Source organism: Poecilia reticulata, chromosome 6, assembly GCF_904066995.2.
Source record: "Poecilia reticulata chromosome 6, P_reticulata-male-v2, whole genome shotgun sequence".
Lineage (NCBI taxonomy): Eukaryota > Metazoa > Chordata > Actinopteri > Cyprinodontiformes > Poeciliidae > Poecilia > Poecilia reticulata.
The window spans coordinates 25,401,408-25,420,814 of record NC_088835.1 but is presented as its reverse complement, the minus strand read 5'-3'; the positions used below and the strand labels follow the sequence as shown (position 1 = coordinate 25,420,814).

Sequence of the window (19,407 nt, the reverse complement as noted above, 5' to 3'; positions counted from 1 at the left end):
CTGAGAGAAACAATTACCCTGAAGGCATCATTTATCTGATGGTATCTGTTATAAAGGCTTACAGATGGCGACCCGACCTTGATATGAAGGATCCCAAACTGTGTCACGTTCAGTTGTAGACTTTAGAGACCATTTAGGCAGTTCCACACTTAGCTTTGCACACAATCACAATCAGTTTTCATCAGTTTTCAGTGCTGCAGCCAGGAGTCCTTACTCAGAGCACCTGGTCTGATCAGACATTCTGTAATTCAAGAACCGACATGAATAGTTTGTCAGCAGATGACAAACCTAATACAATAATTGCAGAACACAGAAGTACGAGTAAGCTGTCTATTGTGAACCTATCAAGTGCTTTATGATTAATTGGAACTTAATCTGATAGAATAACAAGTAAGCCTTTCTTTTATTTGCTCTAACGTTTTCTTTTCCTCCTTCATGTTTTTTTGTTCTTCTAAAAACTCATATTTCAAAAAACGTGACAAATCTTTGCTTTGTAATACATGACACTGTCATCAAATGAACAGACCATGTCCAGTGTATGACAAACGCATTCATGTTGCTGGAACTTTTCATAATAATCATGTTTCAAACACAGACTTCAATGTTTTTTTTTTTTTTTTTTTTTGCTGGTGACCTACCAATACAAGGTAGATAATCATAAAATGAAAATAAAAGATTTGTGTTTTTTTAAGACATATTTTTCAAAGCACTATCTGTAAAGTGTGGCATGTTCCCCCTGAATTACCTAGAAATCTTTATACATTCTTCTTTGCAAAATAGCTCAAGCTCTCATGTAGGTTGGAGAGGACTGCAGCTCTGGACTTTGACTACACCATTTATACATGTCTAAACCATTTCAGCGTAGATCTGGCTGAATGTGTCGAGTCATTTTACTCTTCACTCCAGTTTTAAAACTTTTACAGCCACTAAGCACTGCTCTGTATTCAGCGTGCGCTGTAAGCAATAAGGTCAGCCAAGCGTTGGATTGTTGCCCTTTTTGATTTCAGAGGCTTTTACAAGATATGTGTGTTTATAGTGAGATTAAATGACACACAGGTGGGCTCTGGTTAGTCATGATGTAACTACTTGATGCAATTACTACTGGATTTTATTCGGGGATATCAAAGTAAATGGGTGTGTTTACAATTTTTTTCCCACAAAACATTAATAAACCATATTTCACTTTTCTACCACTTCAGACTTTTACTCTATTTTGTGTTGTTTCAGACCAAAAAGTACTCAAGAGATACACAATTATTTTTGAATAAAAAAAAAAAAAACAGAATTATTTATTGTGATTCTTTTTTTTTTTTTCACCTGCTCTGCAATAAACTAAACACATAATATTACATAAAGTAGACTGACTTTTGAAAAGATTTCATAATATTTAGTGTCATTTTCTATTTTCTTGGCCCAGAAGATATTCTAAATTTATTCTGAGCACTAAAAATAGGCTATGGGTTTATTTAGTCAGGTTGAATAAACAAAGATTTGCTTTTGAGTAAAAGTTGCTGGAGGTTTCTGCTCTTTAAGATAAACATAAGAAGTAAGAACTAATACTTTGTGATGTGCTATTTAAAGATTTTCATTTGTCAGTGAAAATCTAGACTTACAAGTAACAATAATAAAAATAGAGTTTGTCTATATTCACAATGGGTGAAAAAGTTGAAAAATCCTCTGTAAAACTGCTAAGCTAAAAACTGAGCTACTTGAACTTTGAACTTCTGAAACAGAGGTCAAATTTTTTTTTAAGTCTGTGTTGATCTAACAAATGACATTTTTTCTTAGAATATAAAAATCACATTTCTGATTCAATCCTGTACTCTTCATCATTCGGTAGTGTCACGATACCGGCCCATGTGAGTAACTGTTGCTTTTGATAACGCCCACATCATCATTTGGGTGGAATCAATCCACCCAAAACAGAGGATTTCACAACTTTGCACAAAAAAAAAAAAAAAACTGGAACCTGGTTGCCTGTCGCTGCTCTTATTCAGACACTATAAAGTTCGTTTCATGATTCACGAGTGCTGACTGGATGAGGCTTGTTTTAAAATCACATGGCAGCATTGTCCTCCAGAAACAGGAAAGGCGGCTTTTGCAAACACTTGCCCTCATGCTGACGATCATAACACCCTGTTGTCTAAATATCACTGTCTACCTTGGCTTTAAGACATCTTTAATCTGGAGCCAAGAGACAAAGTTCAAGTTGACAATAATGGAGAAAGGTGGCAGATGTGAGAAGATCATTAAACTAGAAACAAAGTGTGTTCAGTCAAAGATCTTTAGCAAAAGAAACCGTAACAGAGCTCGGGGCCTGTCTTTGTCACAGCTGAGATCAAAGCTGCTTCCTTTGGTGAGAAAGTGAACCTGTTGGCAGAACAAACATGTGCTTTGGGTGTGGCGGCTGTCTCTGTGCCAGAAGTACGAGTCAGTTTGGTTTTTTATGCAAATAAGTCGCTGCAAAAGGGAGAGACGCTGCAGAGAGAACATGCGTACATTTGACTGCTCCCCCTCGTGGCGAAACGCAGCAAATACACCATAACTGAGGGTTAAAAGTAACAGAAAGTTTCTGCTAAGATCCTGAAACACCGGGGCTTGAGTCTTACAAATGCTTTATTACACAGAAGTATAATTCTGAAGTAATTTGGATAATTAAATAACACAGGACATGTTGCTATGTTGCAGCTGGAACATCTTGAAAAAGAAGAAGAAGTTTGACTATATGTGAATGGGATCTTTTGGCCTGATTTAATACGACCCATATTGCCAAAATCAATAGTTGGGTATTGAGAAAACCAGTTCAAATAGAGCATTGTTCTGCATCAAACCTATACATGCATTCTTTTTTTACAGCTCATATTAGTACATGTTGACTGGATAATAAGACAGACACAAATTCCCAAATAAATTCCTAAAAACTAAAAATACCCAGAAAAATCACTGTTAAACACTTATATATATATATATATATATATATATATATATATATATATATATATATATATATATATATATATATATATATATATATATATATATATATATATATATATATATATATATATGACAGTTGGTTTAATTTATTAGGATTCTTAGAATAAGCAGGAAATAGAAAAGTTTTGCCTGTATTTAATATGGGAAGATTCACAAGTTAACAAACGTGAGAGCATGATCTTTTCTTCAGGTTAGAAGACACACACGGTCCAGTTAAAGCCTCCTTGCTGATCCCAGAAACACTGCAGAATAAATAACAGTCACCCTGCAGCTAGATACAACACAGACAGCTACCCAGTTAGCACGCATACACACGCTCACACACACACACGCATACACATGTTGTCTCCTTTCTAATAAACAATACGTTTATATACATATTACACACCCACAAACTCTGCTAGAGAAACATTTTCCAACAAACTGATGGGATAAAAGAAAACGATGACAGGTCAGTCACAGTCACATAATGAAAGTAATGGCAGATGAGTAATACATAAACAAGATCTAATCTATAGTAAATAGGATAATATACATGTAGTGCTTTCAGTAGCACAGACACAGGCCCCTCTGGTCTCAGCTGCTGTGGTTTGCTCCTGGCCTTTAAACGCTTAGTAAACTCCCGGGCTGTTGCGAATCCCACAGCAGAGCACCATGGTGAAGATCATCTCAAAGATCTAAGTGCAGAAAATCATATGATTTAATTCAATACGTCTGTCTCGTAGAGTCTGCGATGCTATCAGAGCTGACAACAGGCAGTACTTCTTAACAACGAAATCGAGATCTGCGCATTTTCAATCCGTCGCTCACCATGATGACGGCAACCACCAAGGCGGCCAGGCCGATGAGGTGGAGCTTCTCGGAGAACAGAGCGACGAGTTCCCTGTGGCAGCTCTGACAAGAGACAAAGAAAGGCTGGATGAGGATGCTCGATCAGTTCGAAGGTTTGATCCGCTCTCAGTGCACAGAGTCTGTCGTGGTTCAAATGTAGCTGAACCAAGTCGCCTGTCAAAACATCCATCCATCCATCCATCCATCCATCCATCCATCCATCCATCCATCCATCCATCCATCCATCCATCCATCCATCCATCCATCCATCCATCCATCCATCCATCCATCCATCCATCCATCCATCCATCCATCCATCCATCCATCCATCCATCCATCCATCCATCCATCCATTTTCTTACACCCTTGTCCCTTAGTGGGGTCGGGAGGGTTCCTGTCAAAACAAGGTGCTGGAAATGAGCTGGGGATAAACACAAAATACATCAAATCTCAGGTTAAACACTGACAGTGGGCAAGTGTGCCTGCTGCTGTCATGTATTAAAGAGGTGTGGGTTATGTCACTCTTGTAAACCTATTAACTCTACAATATGCATCACTAACTCAGCATAATCTGATTAAACACATCAGGAACTTTTTCAGGGCTGCAAGTTGAAGCTCAGGCTGCATGCAAGTGTCAAATGATAAAAGTTATTGTTCTTTATTCTTACCGGATAAACATTTAGTAGAAACGCTACATTAAGCAAGTAGGTTGAAACGGCAAATTGAATCTTAAACTTGAAAGTGTGAAACACAAATAAACTTGTTGTCGTCTTTTTAACTCACAATGAAATGAAAATAATCGTTTTAATTAGGGATGCTAAATATTGGCCGTAACATTGCTATCGGCTTATACTAGTCATTTTTTAACATATCGGTATCAGTCTGATAAATAAAATTGGGCCAATATTAACAACCTATATTTATTTAAATCTTTTTTCTGGAGGAGCAGGGGTTGAGGCGGGTCATGTGGTATTTGTTTGGTCATGTGACAGTGATGCAGCGCAGGATTGTGGGGAATTTAACCAAAGCAGCAGAGAAGTCAGCAGTAACTAATTAGTGTATAAAGGGAAGTGAAATATATATCAGTAAATATTGGTTATCAGCCACAACAACCAGATGAATATTGGATATTAATATTGGCCCACATTATCATATTGGTACATCCATTTATTGGTAATATGTGCTAAATTGATGTGGCAATGCATAAAATGATGGAGTGAGCTTTAAAGATAAGGTAACATTATAAGAAAGCACATCTGAACTCCTCAGTGCCTGATTATATCACTTTTCTCCAACTTATTTGTGCTGCCAGTTGAAGGAAAAGTTAATCTTTAATCAATCAACATCCAATCTAATTTCCTATCAAAGTTTCCCCTTCCAGTTAGATTTCTTCTTGCCTGTTATTTAATGGATAACTAAGATATATCGATTTAATGAGTTCAACACAATTATATAAATATCAATGCTGCAGTTCATGATCCTCCCTTTTATGAGGAATTATCAATTCTCCACATTTCCCTCTGCTGGAAATCCGGTTAAGCATCATAAAACTGAACAGACTTCCGCTCACACACTAAAAAAAACAAACAAAAAATATATATTTTCTCCATATAAGACCATTTTTGCCCCAGAAATATGAAAAAAAACAACACAAATTTGGCTTAAATTAAAGTTTATCAGGCAAGAAAATGCATTGTTTTCTCCTGGTTTACTTTTTTATGTGTAATTTGTCAATATTAAGCATCATTGAGTAAATTAAAAATTTCCGTCTTCCTGTTTATCCAGGATTCTTATCTGTAGCACCAAGTATTTTCTTCAGCAGTGTTCGAGTTAAACAAATGACAAATTGTGTGACATTGTCTTGTCTCTGCAGAAATTACCTTTTGGGTCCAAGTGACATTTTGTAATTAAGCCAGTGTTTAATGGGTTAATAGTATTTGCGTATACTGTAGTGCGGAGGTGTGAAACTCCAGTCCTGGCAGGCTGCTGTCCTGCAACTTTTAGATGTGCCTCTGCTGCATCACACCTGAATAGAATAATAAGGTGATTAGCAGGACTCTGCAGAACATATCTATGCAATAAGGAGGCAATTAAGCCATTTGATTCCGGCGTTTTGTACCTGTGGCACATCTAAAAACTGCAGGATAGCGGCCCTAGACGACTGGAGTTTGACACCCTGCTGTGGTGCAATTAAATGCTTACCAGTAAAAAAAACAGCATGATTATGTGAAATTGGTTTCTGAAAAAATAGATTTTCAGCTGCTTCCACTGCACAGCATGTCCGTTGAGGTTTTCTGACAGAACTGTTGTTGGGAGAAATGGAAGTGCAAGTGCACAATTATACACCTCCAGCAATGCTGGTCAGACCTACAGCACAAATTACAAAAGTTACCTGAACGCTGACAGAGTTTTATTTTCTGAGCAAAAGTTATGGTCATGAGAGGTCGGTCAGTACTGTAGTTAATTACAGTAATTAACTACAGTAATTTAAATAACTTTATAAGGGTCTTCGAAGTACTGCATTCATTACTGATTACTTCCTTCTTATTGAATACATTTCCATGTCTTTGCCTCATTAATTGCACATTTGAGTTGGAAACTCTTCTATTACCACTTCATTCTTCAATGTTTCAGCGTTCTTCTGCCTCTTTTAGCTTTTTTTAAACATTGTTTTTACTTGTGAGCTAAACATCTATTGGCCACGCAACTGACAAGGACAAGTTGTTAAAATGATGAAAGGCAGCCTGTAGGAAGGGTTTGGTAGTAAACTTTGTGTGTACCTTGGGTATTGGTGCAGAAAGTATTCCCGAGGGACACAAAGTGGAGCGGACTTGCATGAATAGAGGAGTGTCCTCGCCTTTCCCACAGCAGTTTAGCTGAAGACGAAACCCAGAGCAAAAGCACTTGTAATTACAAGGCATATGTTTCTGTTTTCAAACATTAAAAAATCTGACTCAATATAAAACACACCGTAGTGTGGAAAGCACCCAGCACACTGATGGCTGCGTCTTTACTCGGGGACCCAGTGACATCCACAGCCTTGATGTACGCAGCGTCATAGAAATTAATCAGCTCTTTGGACATCTGTGGACAATCAGAAAACATGAAGCAGGATGACAACTGAAGATGGTTTTAAGACATTTGTATTTTACTGTACATACAGTGTCCCTGTTCATGAAGCCCCAGATTGCTGCAGCCACTTCACAGGCAAAGAGGATCACCAAAAAGAAGAAAAACTGCAAAGAAGATGTTAGAACACATAATCAGACTTATCTCATTTATTTTATTTAATGTGGCTGCTGTGGTCTGATTGGTGGAGCTGGAATGCTAACCGTTCCTAGCAGACACTGAGATTCCTGAATGGCACCGTAACATCCCAAGAATCCCACGAGCATCATGACAGCTCCGACAGCGATCAGTATGTAGACGCCTGTAAACAGAAAGTCAATTATCACGATGTCACAGTGTCTTAGCCACCACTAGGGGGCAGAAGTGTCAACGCTAAGAGGGAGAAAACCCCCGATGCACATGACAGTGAGCCAAATGCTGTTTGGTTTGGGGCTTCCTGGATGTTTTTCCTGTTTTCTCTGTAGGGTGACATACTATTATTTGCATTTGAAAGGCAAACATCTGTCACTTCCTGAGCGAGAGGGATGGAAGTGCCTAAAAGCAGCCACCCTGTCGAGGAAATGCCTCCATGTCACCCTGGACTTCCACATAAGACCCTGTCTGCACTGACCCCTGACTCACAGCGTTTCTTGGGAAACATAGCGACCGTGTAAGCACACATGGATGTGCACACACGCGTTCAAGCAATTAGACATGCTTAAAAAAGAGAGTTCAGGTCATTGTGTTACCATCAAAACTGAAAAGTGAAACTGGGTTCAATGCAGAATAAAAGAATGAATGAACAAAATAATTAAAGAAACAACGGAGGTGTAGATCCTCTAAAGTCCACTATTTTAAGAAAATGTTCTTTGCTGTCCTTACTCTCTTGGTGTTTGTCTGAAGTATAAATCCTTACCATTTGGTCATAGAGACCGAAGTTAACAGCTAGTCCTACAAAGGTCAAGACCAAAGCTTAAAATAAATAAACAAGCTCAATCTCTAAGATATTGGAATTTTCTGATCTTTTAAACCAGGGATGTCAAAGTCAAATACACAGAGGGCCAAAAAAACAAATTTGCTACAAGCCGAGGGCCGGACTGGTTTAATGTTTATTAAAACATATTGAAATGATTGTACATAGCCTATTGAACCAAGACCTAACACAGTGTATATTATTTAACGATTAAATGAATAAAGCAATATTTTGTTATGGCTCTGTCAGTAACTTCAAGGGAAAACATTTTTCAAGAGGCAAACGGCAACAAATTTAATTGTTTTTAAAAACAAAATATGTTTCTTAATATCAAGATAAATGCATAAATCAAAGTGCATGCATTATAAACTGAAAATGCATTACTGTGCTGCTCTATGATCCTACCGATCACTGCTTTCAAATAGTAAAGTAAAAAAATAAATCAAATCAGTTGTATTCTTTCTCATGGCTCTTATCTGCAATTTTACCTGAATCCATTCAACTGAAAAATAAATACAAAAATAAAATAAAATACAAAAATATATGGCACACAGACAAAACAATACTTCATTCAAAGAAAAATCACGTCTTGTAGAAACAAATGTAAAAATTTAACTGAAACTTATAAACTGAAAATACGTTACTGCTCTGTGATGCTCACTTGTCTGAGGCTGAGCCTGATACTTGGAGGTGTCTCATCTTTTGTACAAGTTCATCAATGTTCGGGGTGAGGCTCTGAGCTGATGAATAATGAAGCCGTTTGGGCGCGCTGTAGTCACTTCGCGGGCTACCGTTGCATTATGGGAAATGTAGTGTTTGCAGGCAAAACACGAGCGGGCGGCTCTGGCTTGCGGGCCGGTTCTCATAGTAATTAAATATCATTCAGGGGGCCATAGATAATTGATTTGCGGGCCGGATGTGGCCCGCGGGCCTTGACTTTGACATATGTGTTTTAAACCGTCTTCATGGTGAATTTGGGGGTCATTTACTCAGAAGACGATGATTATTTACACAGTAACTGGGGTCGTGGGGCCGTGGGGAAATGTGCCACAATAAGCTTCCTGTGAAAAAGGAGAACGGAACATAAGGAGGAAAATCAATGAAATAGTTTTCATGTAAATGACTGGAATGTTTATTTTCATGTCAGTCCATTAGTTTCGCTGTATGTGTTCCAGACAAAAACATCATTGGTGCCACAATGCCTTCATCCTTCAGTTCCTATCTAAACATTCATCAGCTTTTTGTTTAAATAAAAATATGAAGGCAGTTTAACAGATTATGCAGCAACATTCCCGTCTTTGATGTTTTTGAGATTGGAGCATTTTTTAAAAATATGGTAGAAGACGGATTCAGTCTTCGGCCCTCTCTTACAAACCGTTAGCTTCAGCCAACAAAAAAGAAGAAAAATCCCCTTCCTGAGGCTCTAAGGAGGCTGTTCTTCTGACTGATGAGACAAACGTGAAGGTTTTTGGAAGACGCCTGTCCTGTGACATCTGGCGTTGAACTGACGCAGCATTTCAGAAAAATAACATCATGTTGTTAGAAATGCTCTCATGACATTTTGGGGCTGCTTTGCTGCTTGAGGATCAGACTAAATTGTCGCAACCAAGAAACAGCCACGTATCGGGTTTGAGTGGGAAAACTTTTTTCCTTCAGTACCACTTTAATGCCGGGAGTCATTTCTGTTTCCATAAGCAGATTCACAGGAAGTATTTGTGCTGCACAGATTAGATACTGATTACATCTGTTTAAGCAGGAAATGATGAACATGAATTGTTCGAGTGATTAAATAAAATACCTAAGAAAAGACATAATCTGTTGTCGGGATTCTGTGTATTGAGATGAGTCACTTCCACTTTTTCACCGTTTCATGAATTGTCAGACCAGACACAATAAAAAAAGAAAACAATAAAACAGATGGGTGTAAAACATGAAATATGTCTTTTGAAAAAGCCGCTCAGCCTTTTCAGAGTCCTCTATTCTGATTTGCAGAGGAACCAACTCGCTGACCCGCTAACGAAGCCTGACAGTGCTCACCGAAATGAACCAGTGGTGACACAGGTCACCTAACACTGTATCTCATTTATCACACATAACCCAACACCCCCCCTTCTCTTTGCTTTCAGGACTTTTTCGTGGTACCAGGGGAAGGTTACCAGGGCCAGTAAATCTGCAATGCAGCAAAGGAGCCATTATTTCCACTGCCCTCCATTACTATGACAACACCCTTTGAGGTTCGGCATCTATTGAGTCTTTAAAGGAGACATGCGCTTTCAGACCTCTGGAGAAGTCCATTTATTTCCTGTCTCTCAGAATAATCTCCAGAAGCTTCACTTGTCCGTCTCGCTCAGTACTTGAATAGAACAAAAAAGGAAGAAGTGATTTTCACACCATCGGAGGAGGACACCGATAAACTGAAATAAACTCAAGATAAAAAGATACGGTTATAAATCTTGCCTGTAATTTAAAAACAGTTATTTTACAAAGTCAAAAGCAGACTGATGAAATATGCAGGGTATCTTGGACTCCCTCTTTATGCAATCCAGGGCAGCGCAGTAACCTAAAAATGATTTACTACCCTCGAAGATATGCCAGCAGTTTAAAGGGGATGCTCTACTTCGATGCTTATTTTTGTTTTTGGCCGAGAACCAGAGAACATCATAACCCTCAAACTTTTTTCTTTTTGTCACATTACATCTAGAAACGTAACCAAAATATTATGCATGCATGCAACATTCACGTGACTGATTAGCAACACAACTGTGGAGTGGAAGCAAAAAGCAGCTGGTTTTCAACATTTCTTTAATAAATGAAAATCTGAAAGGTTTCATCCAGGATTTCCATGAACTCTGACCTGCTTTCCAGTCCATGGTGAGAATGGACTGGAAATTATAGACAGTCCTGAGGATCCTCTTTGTAAGGCTGTCATGCAGTAAAACAGTGTTTTCAGTCAGATACTTCTCCATATATGCTGAGAGACAGACTGCTACAGGAGATCCTTCCTGGCCACCCCCATCAGAACCTACAAGAACTGTTTGAGGAAACTTTTTATAGCATGAATTGCACCAAGTATTATTTTCATTTTGGGATTCTAAAGTATTTTTGAACTGATTTTGACTTAAATTTAATGTGTCCACGCAACAACACAATGAACATCAATGCATCTCGTTTTGCTCTACAGTTTCACTTTTCTTAGTTTGCTCATTGTTGGTGTTTTTTTTTTAGCTGTTATATCTTATTTTAATCAACGTTAACTTAGATGTTTTCAAAAAGTGCTGAATAAATAAAATATTTTATCGATTGACTGAATAAACCAAAGTTTCACAAGATGTCTGTTGCATTAATTTGTGCTTTTTTTTTGCCTATCTCAGAAGAGCAGTTTAATAATAAATGTAGCTGTTTACTCTCTTGTGCATCCCCTCATCCCCTGACTCTGAGTTTATGTGTATAATACATTATGAGGATTTTTCTCATTTTCCTCACAGCAAGCTAAGCTCAAAAGTTCAACTATGAAGGAGTCGGAGGCCGTGGCACAAACCAGACCAGACAACTGCTACCAGTAAGGTTCTCAAGTGCTGCAGCAGAGGTGGGAGCGTGTGTATTTCCAGTCTTACATAAATACCACTTTGGTGTGCCAGTAAGCTAAAAAAACACCCACTTCAAACTCTAATTTGAGGGATAATGTGCACATGTATGAGATTATTTGAATTATGCTAGGGCGTATGTTGAAGGGATGGCTAAAAAAACGAAATATTCCCTTGATCTTGCCTGGGTGGGCCTTCCTTGCCGCCACTGCTTTAAAATCATGAGAGTGCCTCCTCTCCACTATAAAAAGCTCGAGTTTGACTTTGTCCCATATACTTACGGAGGGGGTAAGCATGGCAGAACAGCAGGAGCCCAGATGTAAATTAATGGTTTTACTGGAGTTCACCGCCGCAGCAAAACCAAGATCATGGGCCCTTGAAATGCTTACATCATGTCATGTTTCGCTGTTTAGGAAGCTGAGAGCAGTGAACGATGGCGACAAGATACACGCTGCATGATCTGAAGGAAACTAAAGAGCATTTGCTACAAGATGAAATATAAGATTAGAAGAAAAAGTGAGAAACAGAAGGCACAGTTCATGTTTATGTTTCTGCACCGCTCTCAAAGGCAGTGTTTCTAGACTCCACATCTGTTGCGACATCTGTCTGAAACATCTGGCTGCTATCAAATGATCACCCAAGGAGACTGAAGGAGACTCAGAACCTAAACATGTACATAAAACGTTTTTAATTCAGAAACGCTCACCCACGGTGAGGTCATGGGACTGAGTGAAAGCTGGTCGTAACCACTCTTAAGGCGAGACGCGGAACTGCGCAGGTCCTGTTTCCTATTGTTAGAGGTCAAGTCAGCCCACACGGGTCTAATTATATGTTTTAGGTGGCTGTGCTAAGACAGCTCTTTCTTTGTGTTCACAATTAAGGATAAAGACAAAATTAGTAGATGTAAACTTTTTTAGATCAACTAAATGATGAGGGGTGTTTGAGCCTCCAGAAAAACATTGGAGAATGAGCAGCAATAAACTTTTTGATGTAACCACTGCATAAGTGATTTTGTAGTAATGATTCCAAGGCTTACATTCGTTTCTCCATCTCTCTGTTCCAGTGGGACGCCAATCCGAGAAGCTCATCAAACTACACATAAAAATTGTTGATGTGATGTTACATTTTAATTAATTAATATTTTACTTCAACCATTTGTTTTATGTTTTAGGAATATTAGAATAGTTACTGGTGCCATTTAAGCACTTAAAGTAATTTTCATAAGATGCCAGAAAAATGCCTTGGCCCCTCCCCCACGTATTTCTGTCCCCTGCTGATCATCTCATCCCTAAGCTTGCAGTTAAGACAAATTCAGCTCTAAGTAAAGGTTTCCAGACACAAAAAATAAGATGTGAAAATGAAAAGAGCACGACCTGTAATTTATGCAAAGTGTTCCTGTCAAGCAGATAACTTCACCAAGTATGCGGGAAATACACTGACTGGCCAAAACAACAACAAAGAAGTCTCCACCCGAATTTAAATAAGCAAATAGTTATAAGTTGCTGGATGGAAAACTGTCTTCCAGCTGGCAACAAGTTATTTAACCCCAGCTATTACAATGAGTTACTTTTCATTTCTTTAACAGTGTGGAAAGATGCATCCTGTAGTCGTGGAAAAGATGTTAGTTTGTTTAAAATGAGTCAAATCATTGACACCAAGCAAATAATACATCTAAGGAAATTGCGGATGTGACTAAAATTTAGTTGAGAACTCTACAATACATTGCTAAAAACTGGGAGGACAGCGGGGAACCTGCTTCTGTGATGAAGAAAAACTCCTGAATGACCGTGATCAACATTTGGTGGAAACAATAGTAGAACTCAGAGCTATGTTCAAAAGTGAAAGTAAGAGCATTTTCACACCCAGAATGTGAAGGAAACTCTGTTTTTCCATAGGGAGAATAAACATTGAGGTTAACTGGAGGAAATCTGCTAGGGAGCACAAAGACTGGACTCTGGAGCGACACAAGAAGGTCATGTGACCAGATGAGTCCAGATTTACCGTCTTCCAGAGTGATGGGCTCCTCAACAGGATAAGAAAAGAGGCAGATTAAGTGATACAGTCATCATGATTGGTGTCTACTGTTGCAGCCTGAGGGGGAAGTGCCTGTCACATGGGGTTACTGCAGTTAGTCGGGTCAAAGTTCACCAACATTACGGGGACTAATCCCATCCGGGGATTGTTTCTTCCCTGTTGACACGAGGATATTTTAAGATGATATCTCCAAGCTTCATTGTGCTAAAATTATCAACGTGTGGTTCAGTGAGAAGAAGACATCTTCACACATGGATCGGCCGCCACAGAGTTCACACCCTAACCCCATTGGGGAACTGTGTGATGTTCTGGTGAAGGTTTGGCACAGAGCTTTCCCTTCATCAATACCAGGTCTTGGTGAAAAATGTATGCAACACTGCATGAAATAAATGTCCAAGACTTTGAGTATGTCTTATTCACAATTTACTTTACTTTTCATATCTGATCTGAGTGCGGTCAACAGATTTCCTTTAGGGGTTTTGGAGTAAATGGGTCTAACTGTGAAGGCTTGTTGGACTTTTAAGAATTTTATTTAAAAAGGATACGTGCCACTTTCTATCAACTGTACAAATCTGTGCCGGTTTGTGTTGGTCTAGAACATAAAATCCCAATGAACGTCGCTGAAATTAGTTGCAGTTTTACTGTGGTGGATACTCACTGATGTAAAAGGTGCTCGGCGCCTGCTGGCCTTCAAACTGAAGTATGAGGAGGTTGCTGGTTTTACTGTCATGGCGTAACCACAGGGCCACTCCTAAGATCACACCTCCGGCCAGCTGTCGCAAAGGGAAACAGGCTTTAATGATTCATTCTCACATTTTATCTGCCTACTGTAACGACACCCTGAGGGAGGGTCAGAGCCACGTATGAACATACAGAAAAATACAAACAATGACATGAAACCCAGGTTAATAATTTGCTTAAATTAAGCAAGCGTTCAAAAACGGTCTTCTGACTTCTTTCTCACTATGTGCTGAACTCCACTGTGGAGCTGAGGTCTGAGAGAAGAAAGGACATCCTGACACCTCAGTGACCTGTGGCACAGTACGTGACCTCACAGCATTGTTTGCAGCCAAATCAACAAAGAAGTATTTTTTTTAAAAATCTTTTAAACTTGCCTTGTTTGCTTTTCTGTAACCAAAAAAATAAATAAATAAAAAAATCTATCAATATCTTATCCTAAAAGTCAACTGGTGGGTTTGCATGTCTGTGCCAATATTCAAGCTATAATCAAGAAATCTATCCCCCGTTCTTATTCTGTCTCTTTTTTCCCACCTGGCTGGTCACCATTGTTCCCAAAGAAACAGGAAACTCAAATCATGATGTGAAAAATAGCCGAACGAGGAAGACGGGGCTCAAGAGCTTTCACAAAGACGGGCACAGCGGCAAAACCAACAGAGGAAACAGCCGATCAAGTGCGGCCTGTCCAGGATGTGGTGACTCCTTGCTCATCTAAACAATGCGCCGTTGTTGTGTGCTCCAAAGAGGCACACAGCAGCGGTATCTACTGGAAACTTAAATGTAGGACCTAGGTGAATATCAGTGTGGGATAATTTGGCAGATAAATAATAAAGCTATGTTTTCTTTTGTAACCCATGTGTATTTGAACATATTTTAAGAGTGAGTTCCCAAAGAAAAAATTATTGAAATGACCAGAAATGGTGAGATTTTGGACATTTTTGAGGTTTGTAGCAAAACTCTCTCCAAAAATCAGTTCAATTGTTCAGTTTTAAGTGTTTTTGAGCGTTATTATAGCCTACTGAGGGTACATCTGTCATTTAATTTTCAAAATGAAGCTCTGTATCTATTGGGTTTTTCCTGATCTTGACCTAAAGTGACAACAATGATGGATTTTAAGGAGAGTTTATAAGAAAGGGTGATGAAAAGAATCTCATCCCACTGAGAAATCCTGAATGATCCCCTCCCAGCTTTTGGTGGTCCCGTCTTTGACTCATCAACAAACTTCTTTCCAACAAACTTCCTCTACTTCTGAAAGTAACTGTTGGCAAAAGAGTGAGAGCTTTTCCATCTTCTGTCTGATCAAGGTATGAATAAATTCTGCTTCCCCACTGCAGACACAGGAGTCACAAAGAGCACAGGATGTAGTTCTCAAAGTTTAAAGATTGGATCTATTTAAATGCAAATTTCAAACATTCTGTTTTAAAAAAGAAGGGAAACTAAACAACTCAAACACCAGAGATGTAAAACAAAAGAGTAAAGTAAAGATTGACTCACCCAGAAAATAAAATTAAAGAAGAATAACATATATTTTATGCATTTCGTACAGCCTGCCACAGCCATTGTTGCCGCTTCTTTTCAGCTCGTCCTTCTGCTCAAACCAAAGTCTACTTTCAGGGATCACTCAGATTTTATTCGAGCCAGCTAAAACAGAAAACTCCTCCTTCGTAACGAAGAGTGAAAACCGAGACGGGGTTCTGCCCACTGAGCGCAGCAGACAGGACAAGGCAGAGAGGAAAAACAGAGTGTGGAGGGAGGGAGCCCCGTTTCCTTTCGGCAGGGTTAGGATTCCAGACGCAAGTTAGATTTATCCAGTTACAAGTGAGACATACAGAGTGGCTTGCAAAAATGTCTTGAATGTTTTTACACTTCACCTCAATGCAACCGTAAATCTGTATTTTATTAGGGTTTTACATGGATCAATACAAGTGCAAGTACCGTTCCAAGTCTTTTGGTGTTTTCCTCTACAAAACTTTCTCATGTAAAGACTGAAATATTTGTTCATTCTTCTTCAAGTAAAGTTCAACCTGACTTGTCTTGATTCAACTCAGGTCAGACTGGATGGTCAGTCAATTCTCAAATGCCTGTCACAAATGATCCATTGTGTTTAAGTTTGAAACTTGACCATTGGGCCATTTGAACACATGGAATTGTTTGGATCTGATCCACTCATTGTACTGGCTGCTTAGGGTCATTGTCCTACATTAAAGTGAACCTCTGCTACTCTCTACAATGTATTTTCTTTATTTATTTATTTCTTTATTTAATTCTTAACCATGTTTTCTTTCCAGAGCCATTCATCTTCCTAGGAATCAAAGGTGTTGAATACATAAGTATGACACACTTTTCAGATTTTTTTCTGAAAATATTTTTAAAACCATGCATAATTTTTCTTTAATTTGTATTTTCTCTATGCTGGTCTATCACATAAAATCTAAAAAAAACAACAACAAAACAAAACAAAAACAACAACAACAACAACAAAACTCTTTGTTATGCAACATCTAGATCCTCTGTTAAGGAGGACTATGTAAGAAAACTGGAAGACTGTTCACTATTTCTTAAGATGTTAATTCCTACTGGTCAATCAAAATAAGTCGAAAAAAAGAAAGAAAGAAAGAAAGAAAGAAAGAAAGAAAGAAAGAAAGAAAGAAAGAAAGAAAGAAAGAAAGAAAGAAAGAAAGAAAGAAAGAAAGAAAGAAAGAAAGAAAGAAAGAAAGAAAGAAAGAAAGAAAGAAAGAAAGAAAGAAAATCTGTCGATACTAGAATGAAGATACTTTGCAAATGTTCTTATAGTGGTTAATAGCGCCCTCTGCTGTCAAATAACCCCCAAGCAGAAGGCTTGTAATTATTCAGAAGAAATGCAGCGCATATTTTTATATTCAAATATTATCCATGATTATTTTCTGTCTTTGCATGTCCTGTCTATGCTCTTAGTGAGGTCCGTGATCTTGGTGTAGATAAATCTGAAGCCTGATATTTGTTTATATTTAAATCCCACAGAAGGTAAGTGATCTGTGATCTGTGATCTGTGATCTGTGGTTAGAGGCGCATCTGCGCGTTTGTGGCTCCAGGGTCACACCTTCAGCAGACAGCTGCGCAGGAGGATGGACGGCGCTTCCCTACAGGCTGTGGGAGCTGCTCTCCGACCACAAGGAGAAGTGAGACAAATGAGAAAAAGTGAGCAGCTGTAAGACTATTTCAATATTTTCAATTGAGAGGAGATGCTGTAAGTGCAAGCTCCTCCACTGGGCATGCTCGATCTGGTTTGAAACAGGAGCAGAGAGGCTCGGTGTGAATAACAGGCAGTTTGGGCGTTTTTTTTGAGGAGGCTCGTCGCCCTCTTCATCCTCGATTCTCCTTATCTGGTTTGGTGTACAGATCTGAGAAGAGGACCGATCTCCCTTTGATCTGACTGGGATATTTTTCATCCCGATCATGCATGAATGACACCGGTGAAGATCTGCGCTCTGATCTTATCTGCTGAGACAAAGAGCGGCCGTGTGTAGCGGTGGCGTCGCCCAAAGAGCGCGGAGAGGGAGCGGGCTGAGCTGAGCGTGAGGGAGGCGAGTCTGGAGGCAGCTCCGCGTCTCCATCAGACGCTGTCCGCTCAGCACCACCGCAGTCACCTTGCTGTGAAAGTCACGAACAACAGGCGACCTGCTGGATTCAATGAGCCGATCTGGAAACTGTTGCCGTTTGTGTTTTGTTTCGGGTTTCTGATCTGGGAGCAATGTGACGTCCGTTCCTAATGTGATTCCATTGGCTGCACTCATTTTGGATGTCGATTTTATACCTTCAGCAGAGCCTGGCAATGTTAACAGTTTGAAATCAGCCAGGTGCATGTCAGGTGATGGTAAGGAGTACAGGGTAATAGAGGGAAAGCATGTCAAACACCACTGATTTCCTCCCAACTGGCGACTGGTTGCTTTGTGCGTAATTGCTGTGCGCCCGCCGATATAGAGGTACATCTAGACTGACCTTTGCAATGAGGGGAACTTAGTGGAGAAATGCCTAAGGGACGCGATGGGCCTGAGCGACGACAAGGATCGCATTGTGATAAACGTGGGAGGGATCAGACATCAGACATACCGCAGTACCCTGCGCACCCTACCTGGAACCCGCTTGTCCTGGCTGGCCGAGCCTGACGCGCCCAACCACTTCGACTATGACGCCAAGATCGAGGAGTTCTTCTTCGACCGACACCCGGGCGTTTTTGCACACATCCTTAATTACTACAGGACGGGTAAACTGCACTGCCCGGCCGACGTCTGCGGGCCGCTGTATGAGGAGGAGCTGGCCTTCTGGGGCATCGATGAGACAGACGTGGAGCCATGCTGCTGGATGACCTATCGACAGCACCGGGAGGCAGAGGAGGCCCTTGATAGTTTCGGCGGAGGGGGTCTGTTAGACCTGGGGAGCGAGGATCCGGAGCCAGAGCCGGAGCATGAGGATGATGATGAGATGACAAGGAGGCTGGCGCAGGGGGATTCGCCTGATGTGAGGAGTGGCAGCCTGTGGAGCCGCTGGCAGAAACGGGTCTGGGCTCTGTTCGAGGATCCATACTCTTCAAAATATGCCAGGGTGAGTGTTTTTTTTTCTTCTTCTCCTTCTCTTTCGTATGTTATTGTTGTTCTAGTTTCATCTGAATTGGGTTGCAGTGTAATAAGCCAGACAGTCTGCATGCATAATTAATGACTTTCAGGTGGGACCATTTATGTTTCAATGAGCTGCTAAATTTATTTGTTTATTTAAGCTTAAATGATTACTGTGACTCCCACAGGCTATTATTTATTTATGCATATTCTATTAGTAAAACAAAACTCCTGAAATTCTGTTCTGGCTTTTGGCCCAAGATTATCAGTGGCCCCCAACTGGCCACCTTCTTGAAGCGGCCCTGGGTAAACAAAGCCTAATTCTCTATAAGCAGAAATCGGTCTTGATCAGTGGCGTCACGAAGATGTAGGAGGGTGAGGGGGTTAAAGGGCATCCAGGCCCCCGGGACAGAAAGGGTTGTTTACATTTCTTTCTACCTGCTATTAAAATAAATATATCCGTTTTAAATCCTCATGTAACCAAATCTCCCCTTTACTCTTATTATGCCATAATAAAATTAAAAATTTAAAGCTTACGGTTTTGATGTGT

General features: G+C 39.8%; 2 protein-coding genes across 5 annotated transcripts in view; one reads left to right on the top strand and one right to left on the bottom strand.

The window, feature by feature from the left end:
* Positions 1-3,061: 3,061 nt before the first annotated feature.
* On the bottom strand, positions 3,062-15,956 carry LOC103466481 (CD81 antigen-like). Its single transcript, XM_008412075.3, has 8 exons — positions 15,760-15,956; positions 14,186-14,300; positions 7,161-7,258; positions 6,990-7,064; positions 6,799-6,912; positions 6,609-6,704; positions 3,808-3,891; positions 3,062-3,674 (listed from the first exon to the last, which is right to left on the bottom strand). Exons 1-8 carry the CDS (start codon positions 15,823-15,825, stop codon positions 3,609-3,611), a joined length of 714 nt encoding a protein of 237 aa, XP_008410297.1. The 5' UTR covers positions 15,826-15,956; the 3' UTR covers positions 3,062-3,608.
* A 1,154-nt stretch (positions 15,957-17,110) lies between these two features.
* Positions 17,111-19,407, top strand: part of kcnc1b (potassium voltage-gated channel, Shaw-related subfamily, member 1b) — a 19,097-nt gene continuing 16,800 nt past the window's right edge. The window contains exon 1 of one of the 4 annotated variants that reach the window (XM_081608245.1): positions 17,111-18,846. In XM_081608245.1, the coding sequence (XP_081464371.1) occupies positions 18,289-18,846 (558 nt within the window). In that variant the 5' untranslated portion in view covers positions 17,111-18,288. The remainder of the gene's footprint in view (positions 18,847-19,407) is intronic. The other 3 variants (XM_008412074.3, XM_008412070.3, XM_008412071.3) reach the window with 3 other exon arrangements.

What these genes read in the sequence shown, in the direction of transcription:
- LOC103466481 (XM_008412075.3), bottom strand. Translation starts at nt 15,825, where the DNA reads ATGGCTGTGGCAGGCTGTACGAAATGCATAAAATATATGTTATTCTTC. An exon ending in TCTTTAATTTTATTTTCTGG is followed by an intron (nt 14,301 to 15,759) that starts GTGAGTCAATCT and finishes CCTTTGCGACAG; the next exon opens with CTGGCCGGAGGTGTGATCTT. An exon ending in TTTCTGCACCAATACCCAAG is followed by an intron (nt 3,892 to 6,608) that starts GTACACACAAAG and finishes GTCTCTTGTCAG; the next exon opens with AGCTGCCACAGGGAACTCGT.